The 16,689-nt window shown below is 45.7% G+C and overlaps 1 protein-coding gene across 1 annotated transcript; it reads right to left on the reverse strand.

Annotated features, from left to right (window-relative positions):
- Positions 1-1,829: 1,829 nt before the first annotated feature.
- Positions 1,830-16,470, reverse strand: NICOL1 (NELL2 interacting cell ontogeny regulator 1). Its single transcript, XM_066548723.1, has 4 exons — positions 16,375-16,470; positions 16,048-16,199; positions 7,862-7,950; positions 1,830-4,085 (listed from the first exon to the last, which is right to left on the reverse strand). The coding sequence occupies exons 2-4, from the start codon at positions 16,163-16,165 to the stop codon at positions 4,020-4,022; spliced, it is 273 nt and encodes a 90-aa protein (XP_066404820.1). The 5' UTR covers positions 16,166-16,199; positions 16,375-16,470; the 3' UTR covers positions 1,830-4,019.
- Positions 16,471-16,689: the final 219 nt, after the last annotated feature.

The following is a 16,689-nucleotide window of genomic DNA, read 5'->3' on the forward strand; positions in this document are numbered from 1 at the left end:
TCCATCTGCATTTCATTGCACAGCTCTCAAAAGCAGATTCTGGAAAGTTTGGAAATTTCACATGCTGTGCTTGATGAGAGTGTGAGGAATGATCCCTTCTTTTGCACCAGTGCACAAAACATCTCTGGGCTCCCCTTTTCAAATCCTGGCTCTGACCCCACTGTGATACTTTGTCTGCAGCACTGCCCTCAGCCAGGGGGTTGCAGCCCCTGCTTACCATGCTCAGCACATAAATCCCTGGGAGGCTGCAGCTCTGGTTTCTCTGGCAGGAGCCCTGATCTCCAGGAACTCAGCCAGGCTGCAAAGGGCAGCTTCTTTTCCCCTCTACATTGCTCCCCTCTTCTCTCATGCCCTGACTCCTGGCCAGGGAAGGACTGAGCAGAGCATTGCTCCAGGTAAGGGGGTCTCTCTGCAGCCCAAGAGGGGCAAGGGCAAATTTCCTGCCTTGCACCAGTTCCAAAGGGAAAACATCCTTTATGCTTCTCTGCCTTACAAAAGTCTCAACAGCCTCAGAGCCTTTCTGCTTTTAAATTACACATTTGAGCTAAATTTTGAACTGAGCTGGGACTCCTGTTAGCCTCCTTCAGCTCAGCAAGTGCTTTGTCTCACCAGGGTGAGATCTGTGTGCAAACCATGAGTCCCACTGCTACAGGAGGAGCTCTTGTCTTTGGCTTCCAGCCTGGGGCACACAAACTACATGGTCACTCTTAAAGGAAATACTTCCACACTTTATTTCTCTGAAAATGGGGAATGTGTATCAGATGCTCAGATCACCCAGGATTTACCGACAGACACTTCTGGGTACAGAGACATAACTGCTTTCTAAATATGATGTTTCCATCTGGAGAGGGCATTCCACAGGATTTTCAGAGTATTCCAGAGAGTCCATTCACCAGCTAGATTCAGCTAGCAATAACACTATTGAGCTTTGGTGTAACCTAACAGGGTTCTACATTACAAGCAAGATAAACTGTGTTTCCATTTCCAGAATGAAATCCAGACATGTCTTCCTAGAGTTGTTCTGAGACTCAGCTCAAAACTACTGACTTGGAATACACACAGAATTACACCCAAAGAAGGCACTGGCTCAGGTATGAGAAGCTCTGGAGATGTGGGGATCATTACCAGGATTTCTGTCACCTTGCCTGCCCAGAGACAGCACTACACTAACACCATTATGCCATTTCTCTTCCAGGGAGGACTTGGCTGTGAATTTCACAGGCTACCCCCTGCATTCCACCCTGTGTACAAACACCATGTGCCCAGGGCTATCAGCAGCAGTACTGCACCAAGAGGAGAGAAGACACAGCTTGGCTTCAAAAGGTCATGAGCACTGCCTTGGCTCTGCAGCAAAAAAAAAGTACTGGAAATGTTGGGTGGGAGAAAAAACTTTCTGTTTTAAGCACTCCTGCAATTAAACCCTTCTGCAAAATACAGGGTTTCTTCTAGTAAGTGGAGACTCAAGGGGTTCTGAATTTAAATTCACTTCCTGAGCAAAAATAAATTAAAACTATCTAGCTCCAATTTTTCTTCATGTCATCCTGTAATTATAAGGAACTTTATCAAAATCACCAAGTATAGAGTAAGGGGTCCTTAAAGAAACTCACAAAATCATTGCTGTACCTTTATTTCAAATAAGAGTGAGTTGGATTTTCTACTTCAGCAAATTAGAATATATTAATACATTTAGCTTGAATGCAAGGTCTTCTTATTTTTGTATTAAAAATAGCATTTTTTCTCTGTGTATTTTCTGCCTAATTAAAGAACAGACATTAATTAATGCATAAGCACCATCAATTTGTCAAATCAGAAAGAAAGCACACCAAAAATTATAATGCATCTTGCCCTTTTATTGTGTTGCATTATAGACAAAGAAAAGTACAGAATAATCATTCTGTTCCAACCATAAAGTTGCAGTGTCACACTGATCCCTTTGGGAGTCAGACAACATCCACTTGTCATTCATTCCACCTTTATATTGTCACAAGCTGCATATATCAAAATTCAACTGTGAGCAACCATATTTCTAAATGAAAACATGAACAAAAAAACCCATTTCTTGTTACAGGACTCTGCAAGATTCTTTAGGGTACCAGCAGAATAAGCATGCACACTATCAATACCAACCACAGACATGCTGCCCCCTGAAAAGGGGAGCTGTGCTGGAAAATTCACAGGTTCAGGGCTGGGACTCCATCTCCTGCAAAAAGCTGGCTCAAAAGCTGTGCATTACTTTGGTCCAAATATAAGTGGGAGTAAAGAAGCCAAAGGCTGGTATTTTGCAAGGAAGCTGTGTTAATCCTACTGTTTTCTTTGTACAATAAAATTTGGTCTGTGATGGTGCCACAGTGCAGTGTGATGCTACCAGAAGGGAGCTGCTGCTGTGTCATGCTGCTTCTCTTGTACACAAAACAGGTCCCAAGGACCTCTAAAGGGGTTTCCTGGGATACCACAAAGGACAAAGGGGATTTCTTCTTTGAAATGCAGGTGCAAGGAAGGTTTTCCTTGCTGAGAACCACACGCCTTTCAAACAACTTTGGCAAAATATATGGCAACATGCTCCTTTGTGTTACTGAGTAGGACTGCACATGAAATAATAAGTTGGCAGTGGGTCAAAGTTCCCTATTTCCTTGTGTTTTATGTTGCAGACAAAATGGGAGAGAAGCAGTTTGGAAACATACAGACAGCTTCCATCCAAACTTACTGAGCAGGGTGAGAGCAAAATGTCAAAAACACCAGCCACCCATAGAAAGACAGACATACTGAAAAGAATTAGTAAAATTACTTTGAAAACTACTTTTTTTGTTGATCCTGCTCCAATATTCTTGTTTGTATAAAAGTTTTCAGTCTGATGCTCAAGCTGATACACAAATCTCTACTTTGGGATGATGTTTTGAGCCCAATGAAAAATGTATTATTATCAACAGGAACTTTCCACTGGGGCCATTTTCTGATCTGCTTCCCAAAATAAAGGAAAAAATGCAAACAATGAGAAAGGATTTGCTATTCTCTTTTAAAGAGTAACAAGACACAATCTTGCTGTCTACTACTTCTACACTGCTTTAATTGTTTTGTTCTCTCTTGTCTCACACTGCAGCAGGAATACAAATAACATCAGCACTGTAACCCACCCTGACGGAGTGCTGAGTCCATGCAAGAACTGAGGACCATTTTGGTAGAATTTAAATATTTCCTAAAATACAGTTTGCAAGAGAGTCCTGGACAGGCAGGCATTGTGTAGGCTCTCTGCCAAAACTCTCTGTAGAGGCCACTTTGAGTGGTTCAATCCAGCATGTGATTTGCTTAATGAAAGACATTTCTCCAGAAGATTTTGGCAGATGCAATCAGTTCAACTGCCAGGCAGTATTCATGTGATTACAAATGTTACTGATCACATTAGATACTTAATAAATCTCTCCAAAAAGATCACAGCTACTGTGTGGCTCTGAAGAAATCAAAATTGTGAGACAGATTACTGTGTTTTCTGTGCACTGGACTATTGATACAATTGTGGAACAAATTCCTTCCTTGGACTGCCAAGCAGTCAGTGACAACTATTCATTTCTAGATAATGCCAAGTCTGCTTGTTTGTAAATGTTTATCTATGCATCATGGCAAAGTAGCTTCCTTTTCATGTTATTCTTCTATAAATACATTTAAAAATTTGACTTCACTAACTTTCACAGATCTATGGCAATTCACATAAGCCAAGAGATTGCCCCGAGAGTCCAAGGACAATTTTTGGCTTGAAATACCAAAAAAAGCAGGATGCTATCCTTGCATAAAACCCATAAGCAAGACTTTGGCATTGTTTCTTCCCTTGACATTTCAGCAGATGCAATATCACATAGACTTATGACAAACCACAACAAAGCAAAAATAATCTGAGCTATACCTGTTTTGATAAAAATGCTTTTCCTTATGGTGGAGCACAACTTGCACTCTGTATCTTCCTGTAATTCACTGAACAGCATTTTAAAAATGAATATATGTCCATTGGCCAAATCCCAGTGCTCATTTCAGTGTATTGCATGAAAGCAATCACACAGGCCTCTCTTTTCTGCTCTCAGGAGGAGGGTTTCTGTCTGAAAAAAAAAAAAAAAAACCAAACAAAAATCCATGAAATCAAAGAACTGAATATATTGCTTTAAAAGAGTCCATAATTGATTAGATCTAATCCCTCTGCACAGCTGTAGCCAAGGTGCTCTGCTGAGTGAAAAATCATTGTTCTTAATGCTGGTTTTCATCCAGAAAAAGTGATGAAATGAGTATATTCAGAACTGAGATGCAGGGAGAGTATTTTTATAGTTTGAATGTTTTCATTTTCACAGTTAACTTCCAGGGAGTATGCTGTCAAAATTATTAAAGTGTCCTTTATAAGCACTGCGACAGATTCCACTTTCAACTGCACTGCTCTTAATTCCTTGGTGGTGATTGATGGCTTCCTGTTGATGATGCCTTCAGCCCTGTATAATTTAATTGCAGCAGACAGCAAGTGCTGAGGAGCCAGTTGTGCTCTCAGTTACACTGCTGGTTCTCTAGAACAACTCTGAGTTGAATCTAGCTGTCAGTCTAACCCTGTTGTCTGAAACTCATAATCTTTCAAGGCAGATCTAGGTCTGAGTATGTGGTTCCTATTTCAATCTGAGTTAAATTACTGACAGTTGTTTTATTATCAGTACTTGAGCAAAAGCCTAAAAACCATTCCCAATATACATCATTTAAAATTACTTGCTGTTGTATTTGGAACTCCTTAGTGGAAAAGTATTTCCGAGCTTTTTTTCTCTGCATACAGGGGGAAATAAAATTTTAGATCTTTAAAGATATTCAAGTATCATTTATTTAATTGTGATCAAATAACTTAAATATTTTGTGGATTCTTCTCAGACTTTTGTGAAACAAAGACTGAGCCTTTTGCATGGCACCATCATTTCAGAAGCCAATTTCTCATGAGACTCAAGATTGTTGGTGCAAGGAATTCACATCAGCAAGTGCAATTGTGACTGAAGAGAAACTTCTTCCTGAGCATTTCTTGTGGTTTTCACCCTGTGGTCTGCGGTCCCTCAAGCAGTTTGCAGACTGGCCTTGAAGAGTTTCTTGAGGGGAGAAAAAGTGAATTTAGTGGGTTTAAATTCACTGTGAATGAGTTTCCCATCTACACTGCAAAAACCCATTAGAGATTGAAACCCACTTGTTAAGAAATTATCTCAAAGCTCTGTGAAACAACAGAAGGTCTTCTCCCTGCTGGTGTTCCTCTGTCCTGATACCTCCTGACACACTGGACACAGCAAGGGGCTAATTAACCATGGAGAAGGAGAAGGAGAAGGAGAAGGAGAAGAAGCTTTCCAAAGGAGAAGCTGGGCACTCCTGTGTGGTCCTGCTCCCCTCCTGCCTGGCCTGGGCAGCAGCACCTCTGTCCCCCAGCAGTGCCCACTCTCTGTTATTCACTTCTTCTCAGACTGCAAGCCTGTGCAAGACAGGCTGTTTCAGAACGGCTTTCCCTCCCCTCCCCAGCCCTGTATCCTCCTCAACTCAAACTTTTGACACCCACCTTTGCATTACAGAGGGTTTGTTCACATTCCTTGCCTGCTTTCACTTATCAGCTTAGCTCAACGGCAGGCACTGCTCAGCACTGCTCCCTGCTTGCACAATGAAATCTTGGATGAGTGAATGCTCCCATTGTTGGGAGCCCAGGAGAAATCATAGAATCATCTTAACATCAAACAGGCTTATTGGATTTCACAGCAATGCCAACAAGCTGTCACTGCTACCACAAACTCTGCCTGGGCGTCACTCAGGACTATTTACGGGCAGGAAGAGCAGCTCTGGGAGCACTCAATAGCAAACTGAAAGACTGTGAAAGAGAGGTATCAATTACAAAAATTAATTGTGGGCCTTGATGGCATTGGCTTAGAAAGTCTCTGATATGCAGGAGCAATCCTGCATGGGGCTTGCCTTGTAGCGACAATTTCCAAGAATCAGGAGTTATTCAGTGAAGTTATTTGTGTGTCAAACTCAAGAAATTATAGCTGGTCAGCATGAGCCAAGCATCAGCAGTGGAGTAAGGATATGGAAGCTCTACCTGTCAGAGTATAGAAGGCCACAGTGTGCCATTTGTAGGGCCTTGGCTGCTGTATTTCACTTTAGTATCCCTGCATCAATAATTTGTGTTTAACCAAAGCATCTCTGATAGAAAGCCCTTTGGAGTATCAATCCAAAGGCTGGGAAAAGTGTACAGTAATACAGCCTTTATTTACCAGCAGTGTTAAGATCAGTTGTCTAAGGGTGGGTGATCCTACAAACAGCTGTTTAAGGTTCTGTTTGGTTTTGTGATGCACAGTTCCTGTGCCCCTTGCTCTGTAACACTGGGAGCTGTCTCAGTCATGCCATGGCATGTCAGGCCTGTCCAGGTCCTCACAGGAACAGAAATTCATCTTGTGGCACCCTGGCACCAGCTCCTCCCTTTATACTCTGCCTCGCCTCTCCCAAGGCAGCGCTGCTCTCTGGTGGGCTGCACCCTCAGTCCACTCTCCAGGCAGAACAGACACCACAGACACATCTGAACACCTCTGTGCCTGGGATTAAGGAATTGTGCTGCCTCCATTGCATTCCAAAAAAATCTTTAACTTCCCAGCAAAGCCTGTTGACAGCACAAGAACCAGCACAGCTGCAATTGCACCTGGTCTTGACATGTCATGTGTAAGTACAAAACATTTCAGCTGACCCTAATCCAAACAAGTGGAACTCTGCTATGCACCAGAAGTGCCCAGCACAGCTGCTGGAAGTAAAGCCCCTCTACTGACACTTTACCACTTAAAGAGTTATTTATTATTACTCAAGTGCATGGGAAACTTTTGGAATGTAATCCACACTCAGAACTTTGTCCTAATCAGTTTGTTATTGATAGCTCAGGAAAGCTGAAGTCACTCCAACTTTATTATCTAGGGCCTGACACGGCTGCCCAAGGTCACAACAAACCAAAGGCAAAGCTACACAATTGACTGATGATTTGAGACACATAATTGATTTATGTCCCTTTGGTTGGCTTTGCTGGGAATGACAATTTGAGCTGAGTGTGACTGTAGAGGAGCCCTTAAGGAGCCCTCTCACCTGCTCAAAGGAAGGAGTGGTAGAACAAGACATACATGGAGGGGGGCTTTATTAGAGGAGAGACACCTTCTGCCTCTTGCAAACTTCAGCAGCAGAACCACTGTGGAAATCCTACCCCAGCCAGTTTGTACATATTTACAAACCCATACATGTATGAATTACTAAAATCAGGGCATTTAACACACCCTCATTTTGCTCACTGAGACCTCTGGAGACTGCCACGTGAAGTGGCAGAATCCTCTGTGTGCTGTGATAAATGCATGAAAAAATGTGCTTCTCCCTTTTCCACAAAGCATCGACCCCCGAGCAAAGGGGGTGAGTGTGTTTGCTTCCCTCTCCTCTGCCAGCCCTGCCTGCCACCTTCTCTCTCTCCTGCTCATTTCTGCTCCTGCAGTGAATAGTCAGTCCACAGCTGGGAAGCAATGGTGTGAGGCACAGAGTAAATCGTCTGTCTTGTTTTCCTCTCCTTTGTACATCTTCTTTCCCTCTCCCTTTGGTGCAGGGACTGTCTGAGGTAACTCCTTAGGCTGTTATGCAAGAAGTCAGACTGGATGATCATTACTGAACCTCTGCAGACTGTGAAAAACGATCCGTGCTTGCTCTAAACCTATTTGCTGGGATGGGAGTGAGTCAGCAGGGGTGTCACGTCTGCTGCAGCCAGCCAGGCAGCCCTGGCCGCCGGGAGATAAATAAAGGCCGAGGGAAAGGCAGAGATAAAGGCTGGGGGAGAGCGTTCCCGCAGGACACGTACCCGCGTGTCCAGGCTGTACGCCGTCTTCTTCAGGTCCTGCAACGCCCTCTGCATGAACTCGAACGCGTGGCAGTCAACGCAGGGCCGGCCTGCGGGGGAGGCAGAGATAGACATCACTGTCACAGCAGGAAAGTGCCGTTCAGCAGCACAGTTTAGCAGGAAAGTGCAGTTCAGCAGCACAGTTTAGCAGGAGGAATACTCACAGAGCTTGCCAGGAGAAACTCCAGCTCTTACCAGGCACCCACACCTGCATGCGTGCAAAATCAGGGCTGCCTGTATCCATCTCTGTGCAAAATCAGGGCTGCCTGTATCTATCTCTGTGCAAGATCAGGGCTCCTGTATCCATCTCTGTGCAAGATCAGGGCTGCCTGTATCTATCTCTGTGCAAAATCAGGGCTGCCTGTATCCATCTCTGTGCAAGATCAGGGCTGCCTGTATCCATCTCTGTGCAAGATCAGGGCTGCCTGTATCCATCTCTGTGCAAAATCAGGGCTGCCTGTATCCATCTCTGTGCAAAATCAGGGCTCCTGTATCTATCTCTGTGCAAGATCAGGGCTGCCTGTATCTATCTCTGTGCAAAATCAGACCTGCCTGTATCTATCTTTGTGCAAAATCAGGGCTCCTGTATCTATCTCTGTGCAAGGTCAGGGCTCCTGTATCCATCTCTGTGCAAGATCAGGGCTCCTGTATCCATCTCTGTGCAAAATCAGGGCTGCCTGTATCTATCTCTGTGCAAAATCAGGGCTGCTCATATCCATCTCTGTGCAAAATCAGGGCTCCTGTATCTATCTCTGTGCAAGATCAGGGCTGCCTGTATCTATCTCTGTGCAAGATCAGGGCTGCCTGTATCCATCTCTGTGCAAGATCAGGGCTGCCTGTATCTATCTCTGTGCAAAATCAGACCTGCCTGTATCTATCTCTGTGCAAGATCAGGGCTCCTGTGTCTATCTCTGTGCAAAATCAGGGCTGCCTGTATCTATCTCTGTGCAAAATCAGGCTGCTCATATCTATCTCTGTGCAGGATCAAGGCTGCCTGTATCTATCTTTGTGCAAATGTGACAGGATCAGCAAAAACCACAGAGAGCTTTGCTGGGTGTGCTTTTCTGAGCATGGCTCAGATTGACTCTGCCTGCTGCTTCAGCCCCCAGCCTCTCCCGTTTGAACTGAAATCCTTTCCCTATTGTAAATCAAAGGCAACTCCGATGAAGGGGAGAGAGAATGATGCATCTGACTCCATCATCAGAAGGCTAATTAATTACTTTATTTTATTTTTTTTTATTGTACTATGTACATTGTATCTAAACTGAATCTGCCACGCACTCACTCTTGCTCACAACTGCTCACACTGCACTCCTCTCTCATTCTCTCCTGACTGTCCCATGACAGTCTGACACACACACACTTCTTGGCCCTGATAGGACAAGGAAACAAAACATCTTCACTGTGGGTAAACAATCTCCATACTGCATTCTACTTTAGCACAACACAGGCACAGCAAGTGAGATAAGAATTGTGTTTTCCTTCTTCTCTGCTTGTCTCACAGCTTCTCTCTGTTCAGAGGGCATGTGAATTCCACATTAGCCCTTCTCAGACATGGGTTAATTCTCAACAGATACACTGAAAATAGCAGTTTGCAGTGGTTCAGGAACCAGACAGGCAGGTCTGTTTTTACAGGAGCTCTTACAGAGCAGCTTGGCAAGGGACAATGCCAGATCTGTATTTGCTTTCTTTCACCTGCTGCTGTATTTTTTCTCTGCCAGGAATGCAAAGCATCCCACTGGCTCTGCAGCTGCTGCCAGTGTGTGTGCACAGAGGGGCAGGGCAGGGAAAAGGCAGAGACTGGAGGAGGAGGGGACTTGACAACTAAAATGGCTCACTTCTTTCCATGCTACCAGATTTCCAGCTAACTCCCTCTGTTTCATTAATATCTTCAATCTTATCTTAATTTCTAATTTTAAATTCCTGTAGAGACTCCTCTCTGCTGTTGTCCCAAATGTGCCCAAGGAAGCTGGCACCTCTGTACACAAGTGTGAATATATTCATCCCTAAAAGTAAAGAAAACTAAATAATTGGTTTACAGAAAGAACTGTAACTAAGACCACAACATGGTCTTGTAAAAAGTCTCTCCCCATCTTTCTTGTAGGCTCCCTCCAGGTGCTTAAAAACAGGGAAAAGGAGAAAATAGAATCACACAGACTGAGGTTTTTTTTGACTTCCATTCCCAGTAACACACCTGAAAAAACCCACCAAATTGTCTCTAAATATCTGACATTTCTGCTCTGCCAGGGACCAATCTCTGACTGTTTGAAGTTAATGATGTGTGAGTTTTCAGCAGAAGAAATTGCAGGCACTGGAGGAGATGCAGGGGTCATGGGGAAAGATGACATTTCCTACTGATCCCAGAGCCCCCCTGGTGGGGGGAGTGCTGAAATCCTTGTCCTCATGCAGCCACCTGTGCTGCTCTCCCAGAGCAGAGGGTGCAAAGCTGCTGCTGAGATGGCTGGGGAGCTGTGTGGAGCCAGGGACCTGCTGAGCACCCTGCAGCACCCTCTGTGCCTGGCACCCTCTGTGCCTGGCACCCCTCTGTGCCTGGCACCCTCTGTGCCTGGCAGCCTGCTGCTAGCACTGCCTTCTGACTTGTACCTGGGGGAAGGGAGCAGCCAGAGTGCTTGTCAGTCCCCAGCAAGCCTCTCAGGGGTTTTGATCTATTCAGGAGGAGTTTCTGTCCCACCTGTCCTTCTCCACCTCCCCTCAGCACAAGTGGCATCGCAGGGAGACCTGGGGATCAAGCTAGGGATTTAATTCCCATTCTGTGAGAAGATGCAAAGTCCCCACCTCTGTCAGCACTGCTCACAAAGACTCTGCCTCTGCAGGCACAGGAGTAGTGACAGGATGGTTTTGAGCACACTTTAAAGACACTCAACCTCCTCCTGCTTTCAGTATTGCAGTAATTTAATTGTTTCTACTTCAGAGCATGAAACAGAGCCCTTAGAAAGAACCTGCATGCTCAGATGGTGTCAGCAAATCCATCATTCACTCAGTGTCATGCCCTGCTCCCTCTCACTCTGGTCTGCTCAGAAACACCTTGCCCTGGCTCCACCTCAGGGAGGTGCTGCATGCCCTGAAGTGCTGACAAGCACCAAAGTGTTCTCAAAATCAGAAACTGAAGGAGAAAAAAAAAATCAGGTGATAAGTTAATGTCTCCTGCTTCTGCAGTGGGGAGAAAGCACTTTTGAGGAGAGGCATGAATTCCATAATCTGTCACTGCTTGTCACGCAGGAAGTGTTCCCAGGGCTTTGTGAAAGCTGTGATGGGATGGTTGGGATCATTCACTGCTATTTATGACAGCCAAGTGCTCCTGTGTGGACAGAGGGGCACTAGTGGAATGGCACAACCATGCCAAGTGGTTATTTCACTTCTGCCAGTCCTGGGAAAGAAGCTGCCCTGGTATCAAAGCATCTTCTGCAGCAGAAGGGTGGTGGCAAAGGGGACACCTGCCTGTGCAGCTCTGAGTGTCCTGAATCAGACCTGCAAAGCTCCTAACACAGCACTGCCCCGCAAAGTCAGAGTGCACATGCAGCCAGTTTCAGCACATAACAGGATATTCACTCTTTTCTGTCATTTATTGGGCTGTGCTCCATGGTGGAGGATCCTTCTCCAGGCACTGCTGTCTCTGGGTCAGGTCAGCATCCCTGCCTGCTGGGAGCCAGTAGCCAATGGCAGATACTCAAGGAAGACACAAGAGTAAGTGTCTGGCAATGTTCTCCTAGCCTAGCAGGATGCTGGAGGATATCCTGCATTTGGCTGGTGTTTCTACATCTGATAAGCCCTCCATGAATTTTTCTCACATTAATTTGCACTGTTGCTTCCTGAATCCATGCAAACTTTTGTCATCTGCAACATCCTGTGGCAATGAGTTCCACAGCTCAGCTATTCACTGAGTGAACAAAATAGCATTCTTGTCTGCTCTGAAGTTGACATCTGCTGCTTTCATTTCCTGCCTCTAATTTTTGCAGTGGAAGAGACAGTTACTAAATAATCACCAACTTTGTCCCACTCAGGACTTTGATGTTCTCCATCACTCTCTGCCTTGGTCTGCTTTCCAGAATGAAGAGCTGAGCTGCTAAGCTGACCTGCCTCTGTGGATTTGACCTCTCTTCATGCCCACAATATTTTCAGCAAGGTGCCCATGGACATTTCCCCAACAGAAATATGCCTAAGCATCTGTTTTACCAAACAAATCTAAATAAGCGCTGTTGCCAATAGGAGCAATCCCTCTGTGCTTTCTGTCCTTGGCTATGGCATCCCACACTTCCACTTGCTCCCAGCAGGAGTGACAATGCAGCTCCTCCCTCAGCTGGATCACTGACCTTTGTCCCCCCAGAGCAGATCCTGAATGCCCAAGTTCTGGGGCCAGGAGAAGAACAGTGCAAGGAGAGGAGACCAGGTCATGGAGAGGAGAAGGGCAGAGGCAGCACAGGCTTACATCAGCTTAAAGCAGCCATGAAACCAAATCTTGAGTCACATCATAGCAAAGTTTAGCAGAGTGCTATTAATTCCTTGCTGACAGCTGGAAACAGACCATCATTCATAGGGAGACTTAACAGGTCTGTGGATTAACATAATGAGAATTATCAAGAGTCAGCTATAACTCTTTAAATAGTTCCTGTCAGCACAAAGACTCTATGTGTCTTTGTGTGTTTTGGGAGAAGTGAGAGAAGAGAAAAAATGTATTTTTTGGCTTCTTCTTGGTGAAGACCTGAGACTGAAAGCACTGTGTAAGTCTAATTTACTTCCCTTTGCATACACTTGGTGTTTATTCTTTGTATTTCATGCACCTTGGCTAATGAAAACAGACTGACCAGCTCCTGGTCCTCATATTCCATATTTTAGCTTCCACAGTGGGTGATCTGGGCTATAAATGCAATGGGAGGTTGGGGAAATAACTTTTTTTTATCCTAGTGGATTGCAGGGAACTTTAAAGAAAATAATCTGTGAGTATTAATAGCACCACTTCAAACTTGAGCAATCTTTTGCATATGCTAAGTGCTGTGAATAAAGTATAAGGACACAATTAATCATTGCTAATTAGAATTATGCATAAAGAGCTGTGCCTGGCTGTGTGACTGGCAGAGAGCAGGGGATGGAGCCCCAGCCAGATCCCAGTGCCTCACACAGGACAGGATCTGTCTGCACTGCTAAAGAGATCTGTGACTCACTCTCATGCTCCTCTCCTGTGACTCCTGCACCTCCCACACTTGTAAGGAGCATTGCTGCCCCTGTCCTGCTCCTGGTGCTGCAGGAGGGACACATTCCTCCCACCAGCTGGGGAAGAGACCGTGGGGTCCATGTGGGAATGTTCCTGCTAAGGGCGTGCTGCCAGTGCCATGTCACACACCTGGGAGCAGATGAAAGCATCGAGCCCCACACTGCTCTGCCCTGCTGAAGGACACTCAGTATGGCCCAAGTGCATCCCACATCCCTGTTAGGAATGTGCACTGGAGACCCCTTTCCCCTCTGGGCCATCCTGGGTCCAGTTTGCCTGGGCTGACAGTGAGGCCCAAGTGCAGCCATGGGGAAGTGCTGCTCATGCTGCAGAGGCAGTGCCCTCTGGAAGGGTCAGTGCCCACAGGGACCAGCTCCTGGTGAGATGTAGCCAGTGGAGCCTCAAGGAAAAGATCCAGGAGTGTCTCTACTAGATCACACCAAAGTGAGTGCCTGACCCAGTGCCCAGTCTCCCACAGCCTGCTCTCTTGAGGAATATTGGAAGTCTGGGAGCATCCCCAAGCCTTGAGAGTGGGATAGCTCCACTCTGGAACAGTCAGCTCTGTCTGACTGGCCTCCTCTCATGGACACAAGAGTGCCCAGGTCCATCCTAGCAGAGTACTGGTGCAGTCATGTCCCCATGCCAGGGTGCATCCCTGGGCACTGTTATACCTTCATGCCTTGGAATAGCATGAGAACAGGGCAAGTCTGGAGGGATGCATTCCCAAAGAGCCTCCCAGGTGTCAGGAGCATGCTAAGGCAGCCCCTGAGCCAGAAGAAATCCCCCTGTATCTAACAGCCCTTTCTAGGATTTTTTCCCTTGAATTTAAACCAGTTCTGCAATCTCACACAAACATTTAGCATCCACAATGTCCTAAGGGAAGAGTTTCACAGGTTAACCATCAGGAAGAGCCCTGGCAGGCAAAGGAAAGTGTCTGGAGCACTTAGCAGCTATGCAGCTCTCTCCCAACAAGTGGATGATGAGGAGCATCAGGAGTTCCTTGTGGCTTTAAAACTCTGTCCCTGCAGCAGCCCAAAACAATTTACAATTCACAATCAGCTGACAGCCTTGCTCCTGGCCTGGTCTCAGACTGAAATAGCATTTTGCTTTTGTAGCAGTGCTCACAGCCCCTGTTCCTTGGGATGGGGCAGTGTGTCTCTGGGTAACACTGCCCCAGAAACACTCTGACCTGCCCTGCAGTCCACACTCTTACATTCAGGAATGAGACAAAACAAGGAATCTTCCTCAAAGGCTGTTCAAGGGACTCCACAGCCTGGCTAGAGAAGGGTAATAAGATGGTAAAAAGATTCCTTGATCCTGTAAGAAGGATGGGACAGACTTTTTTGCAGGGCCTGTTGTGATAGGTCAAGGGGTAATGGTTCTGAAATAAAAGAGGGTCAATTTAAATTAGTTAAGGAAGAAGTTTTTTGCTGTGAGAGTGGTGAGGTGCTGGCATGGGTTGCCCAGAGACGTGGCAGATGCCCCATCCCAGGAAATGTTCAAGGTCAGGTTGAACTTGACTCTGATAAAGTTGAAGATGTCCCTGCCCATGGCAGGGGGTTGGACCAGATGAGCTCTAAAGGGCCCTTCCCACCTTTCTGTGCTTTTATAATTCTTTGACACTTGGGTCAGAAATCCTGGCCAAGAGTTTTGTTCTACAATTCAAATGGGAGTTTTCACTATACAAGTAGAACAAGAAACTCCTGTATACATTTTCCCAAATGTGTTGACTTGCCTGTGCTGACACAGACACACAAAGAGTATGAACCATGTATTTTCCAAGCCTGATTTTTTCTTTGAGGAGATAAAATGGACTACTCATCACAAAACTTATTAGAATTAATGAATTCCTAGGAAACAGGCACACAAAATAACAGTGAGATCTGGTTTAGAACAGACCAAAACTTTGCCCTAATTAAAAAAAATATATATATATAATGGAAAAGAAAGAAATTCAACATCTAAATCCCATTAGTTTCATCTAATGGAATTAATTGTGAATAAAATGCAGTGACAAAATCAGACTTTGTATTAAATATTTTGATAGTCATATAAAAAGATAGCTGTGATACAAAGTAAGCATGACTAAGAACTAGAGATTTGTTTTTATGCAATTATCTTACTTGTTTGTTTTTTTCCAGAGGACATTTTTGTTTCTAATGAGTGGCTATTTCCCACTTGCTGTCACCAAAACACCCCGAGAACATTGACTCCATCCCTTAATAACTTTGAACTATTGCCTCGTTTTGGAGCTGAGAAAGTTTAGAGACTTAAAATGACAGAGGAAGCTCATATAGAGCTGTGATTCAAATCCGAGAGCTCCCAGCTCTGTGGTGTGCTCAAGCCAGTCTGTCAGATTTATTTATTTTTTAGGTTTTCAGGATTTCAGAAATTTATATTTGCTTTCCAAATGCACTGTTTGGGTAAACACCCCCTGTGTTGATTTGTAGTAGCTACAAGGAAGTTGAACTTGACCTATTGTTCCAACCAAATAATAAAATAAGCAAGATGCAAAGCCCCAGCAGAAATACACACAAATTTTCTTCTAACAATAATCAGACTAGTAAGGACATCATAGGTATTGTGGCAAACCCATGTATATCAATTAAAACTATCTAATGAAATGAAACTCTCAATAAGCAAATCTTAGAGACCTACAAAGAGCTTGAGCACAAGATCAAATGAAAATTAAGAGTATGCAGTTATCAATTTTCCCCTAAATAACTACTAATCCTTTGCTTGCATGCTGTTTCTGTGGCTGTTGCTTTCATGTGCTTTGCTGCCACGGCACAAACTCATCATTATCAGGCAGCGCCGGGTTCCCCTGGAGCAGGGAGCCCGTGTGGCTGCTGGGGGCAGCGGAGGAAGGCAGGCAGGGCAGGGTACGACTGCAGGAGGTGCGATTGCAGCAGGTACCTACTTTCTGCAGGGATGGCAGTGCCGGGGTCCTGGGCAGCCCCCACGAGCCCGGCGCTGAGCAGGCTGAGCGCCGACAGCAGCAGGATTCCCACCCGCGCCTCGCTCCGCACGGGCGCCATCGCTCCCAGCAAGAACTCAAGCTGTCTTCCCTGCCTGCAACGAGGAGAAGCAGTGAAAAGCCAGCAGTTTGCTCCCTGCAGGCTGCTCACCAAGAAGCGGGTGAGATGTGCTGAGCCCAGAGCCCTGCACGCACAAACCCGCTCGCACACGCCGCTGCCGGCCGCGCCGTGGGCCCCCGATGCACCCCAAGGACCAGCCTGCCCAGTACCTGCTCCTTCTCCTTGCCTGGGTGCCAGAGCCTCGGAGCAGCTGGGGAGAGCAGGCAAGGCTCCAGCAGGCACTGCGAGCATGCGCCCCTTCAGCATCCCCCCTTCCCTGATTAGGGTCATTGCCATGGAGATTTGCTATAGCAACGCCGAAAAATCGGAGCTGCCAAGTGGGGAAGAAGATTTAAAGGGACCACAATGTGATGGGCGGTCACTGCTGCACTCCTCCTCTGCTCCCAAAGGCCATGCCCTCTCCTTGGCAGGCACTGGCTGCTGAGACCCACATAGGAGAGTCTTGGGCAATTTTTGTGTTTGTT

Source organism: Molothrus aeneus, chromosome 4 (assembly GCF_037042795.1).
Source record: "Molothrus aeneus isolate 106 chromosome 4, BPBGC_Maene_1.0, whole genome shotgun sequence".
In the NCBI taxonomy this organism is placed as follows: domain Eukaryota; kingdom Metazoa; phylum Chordata; class Aves; order Passeriformes; family Icteridae; genus Molothrus; species Molothrus aeneus.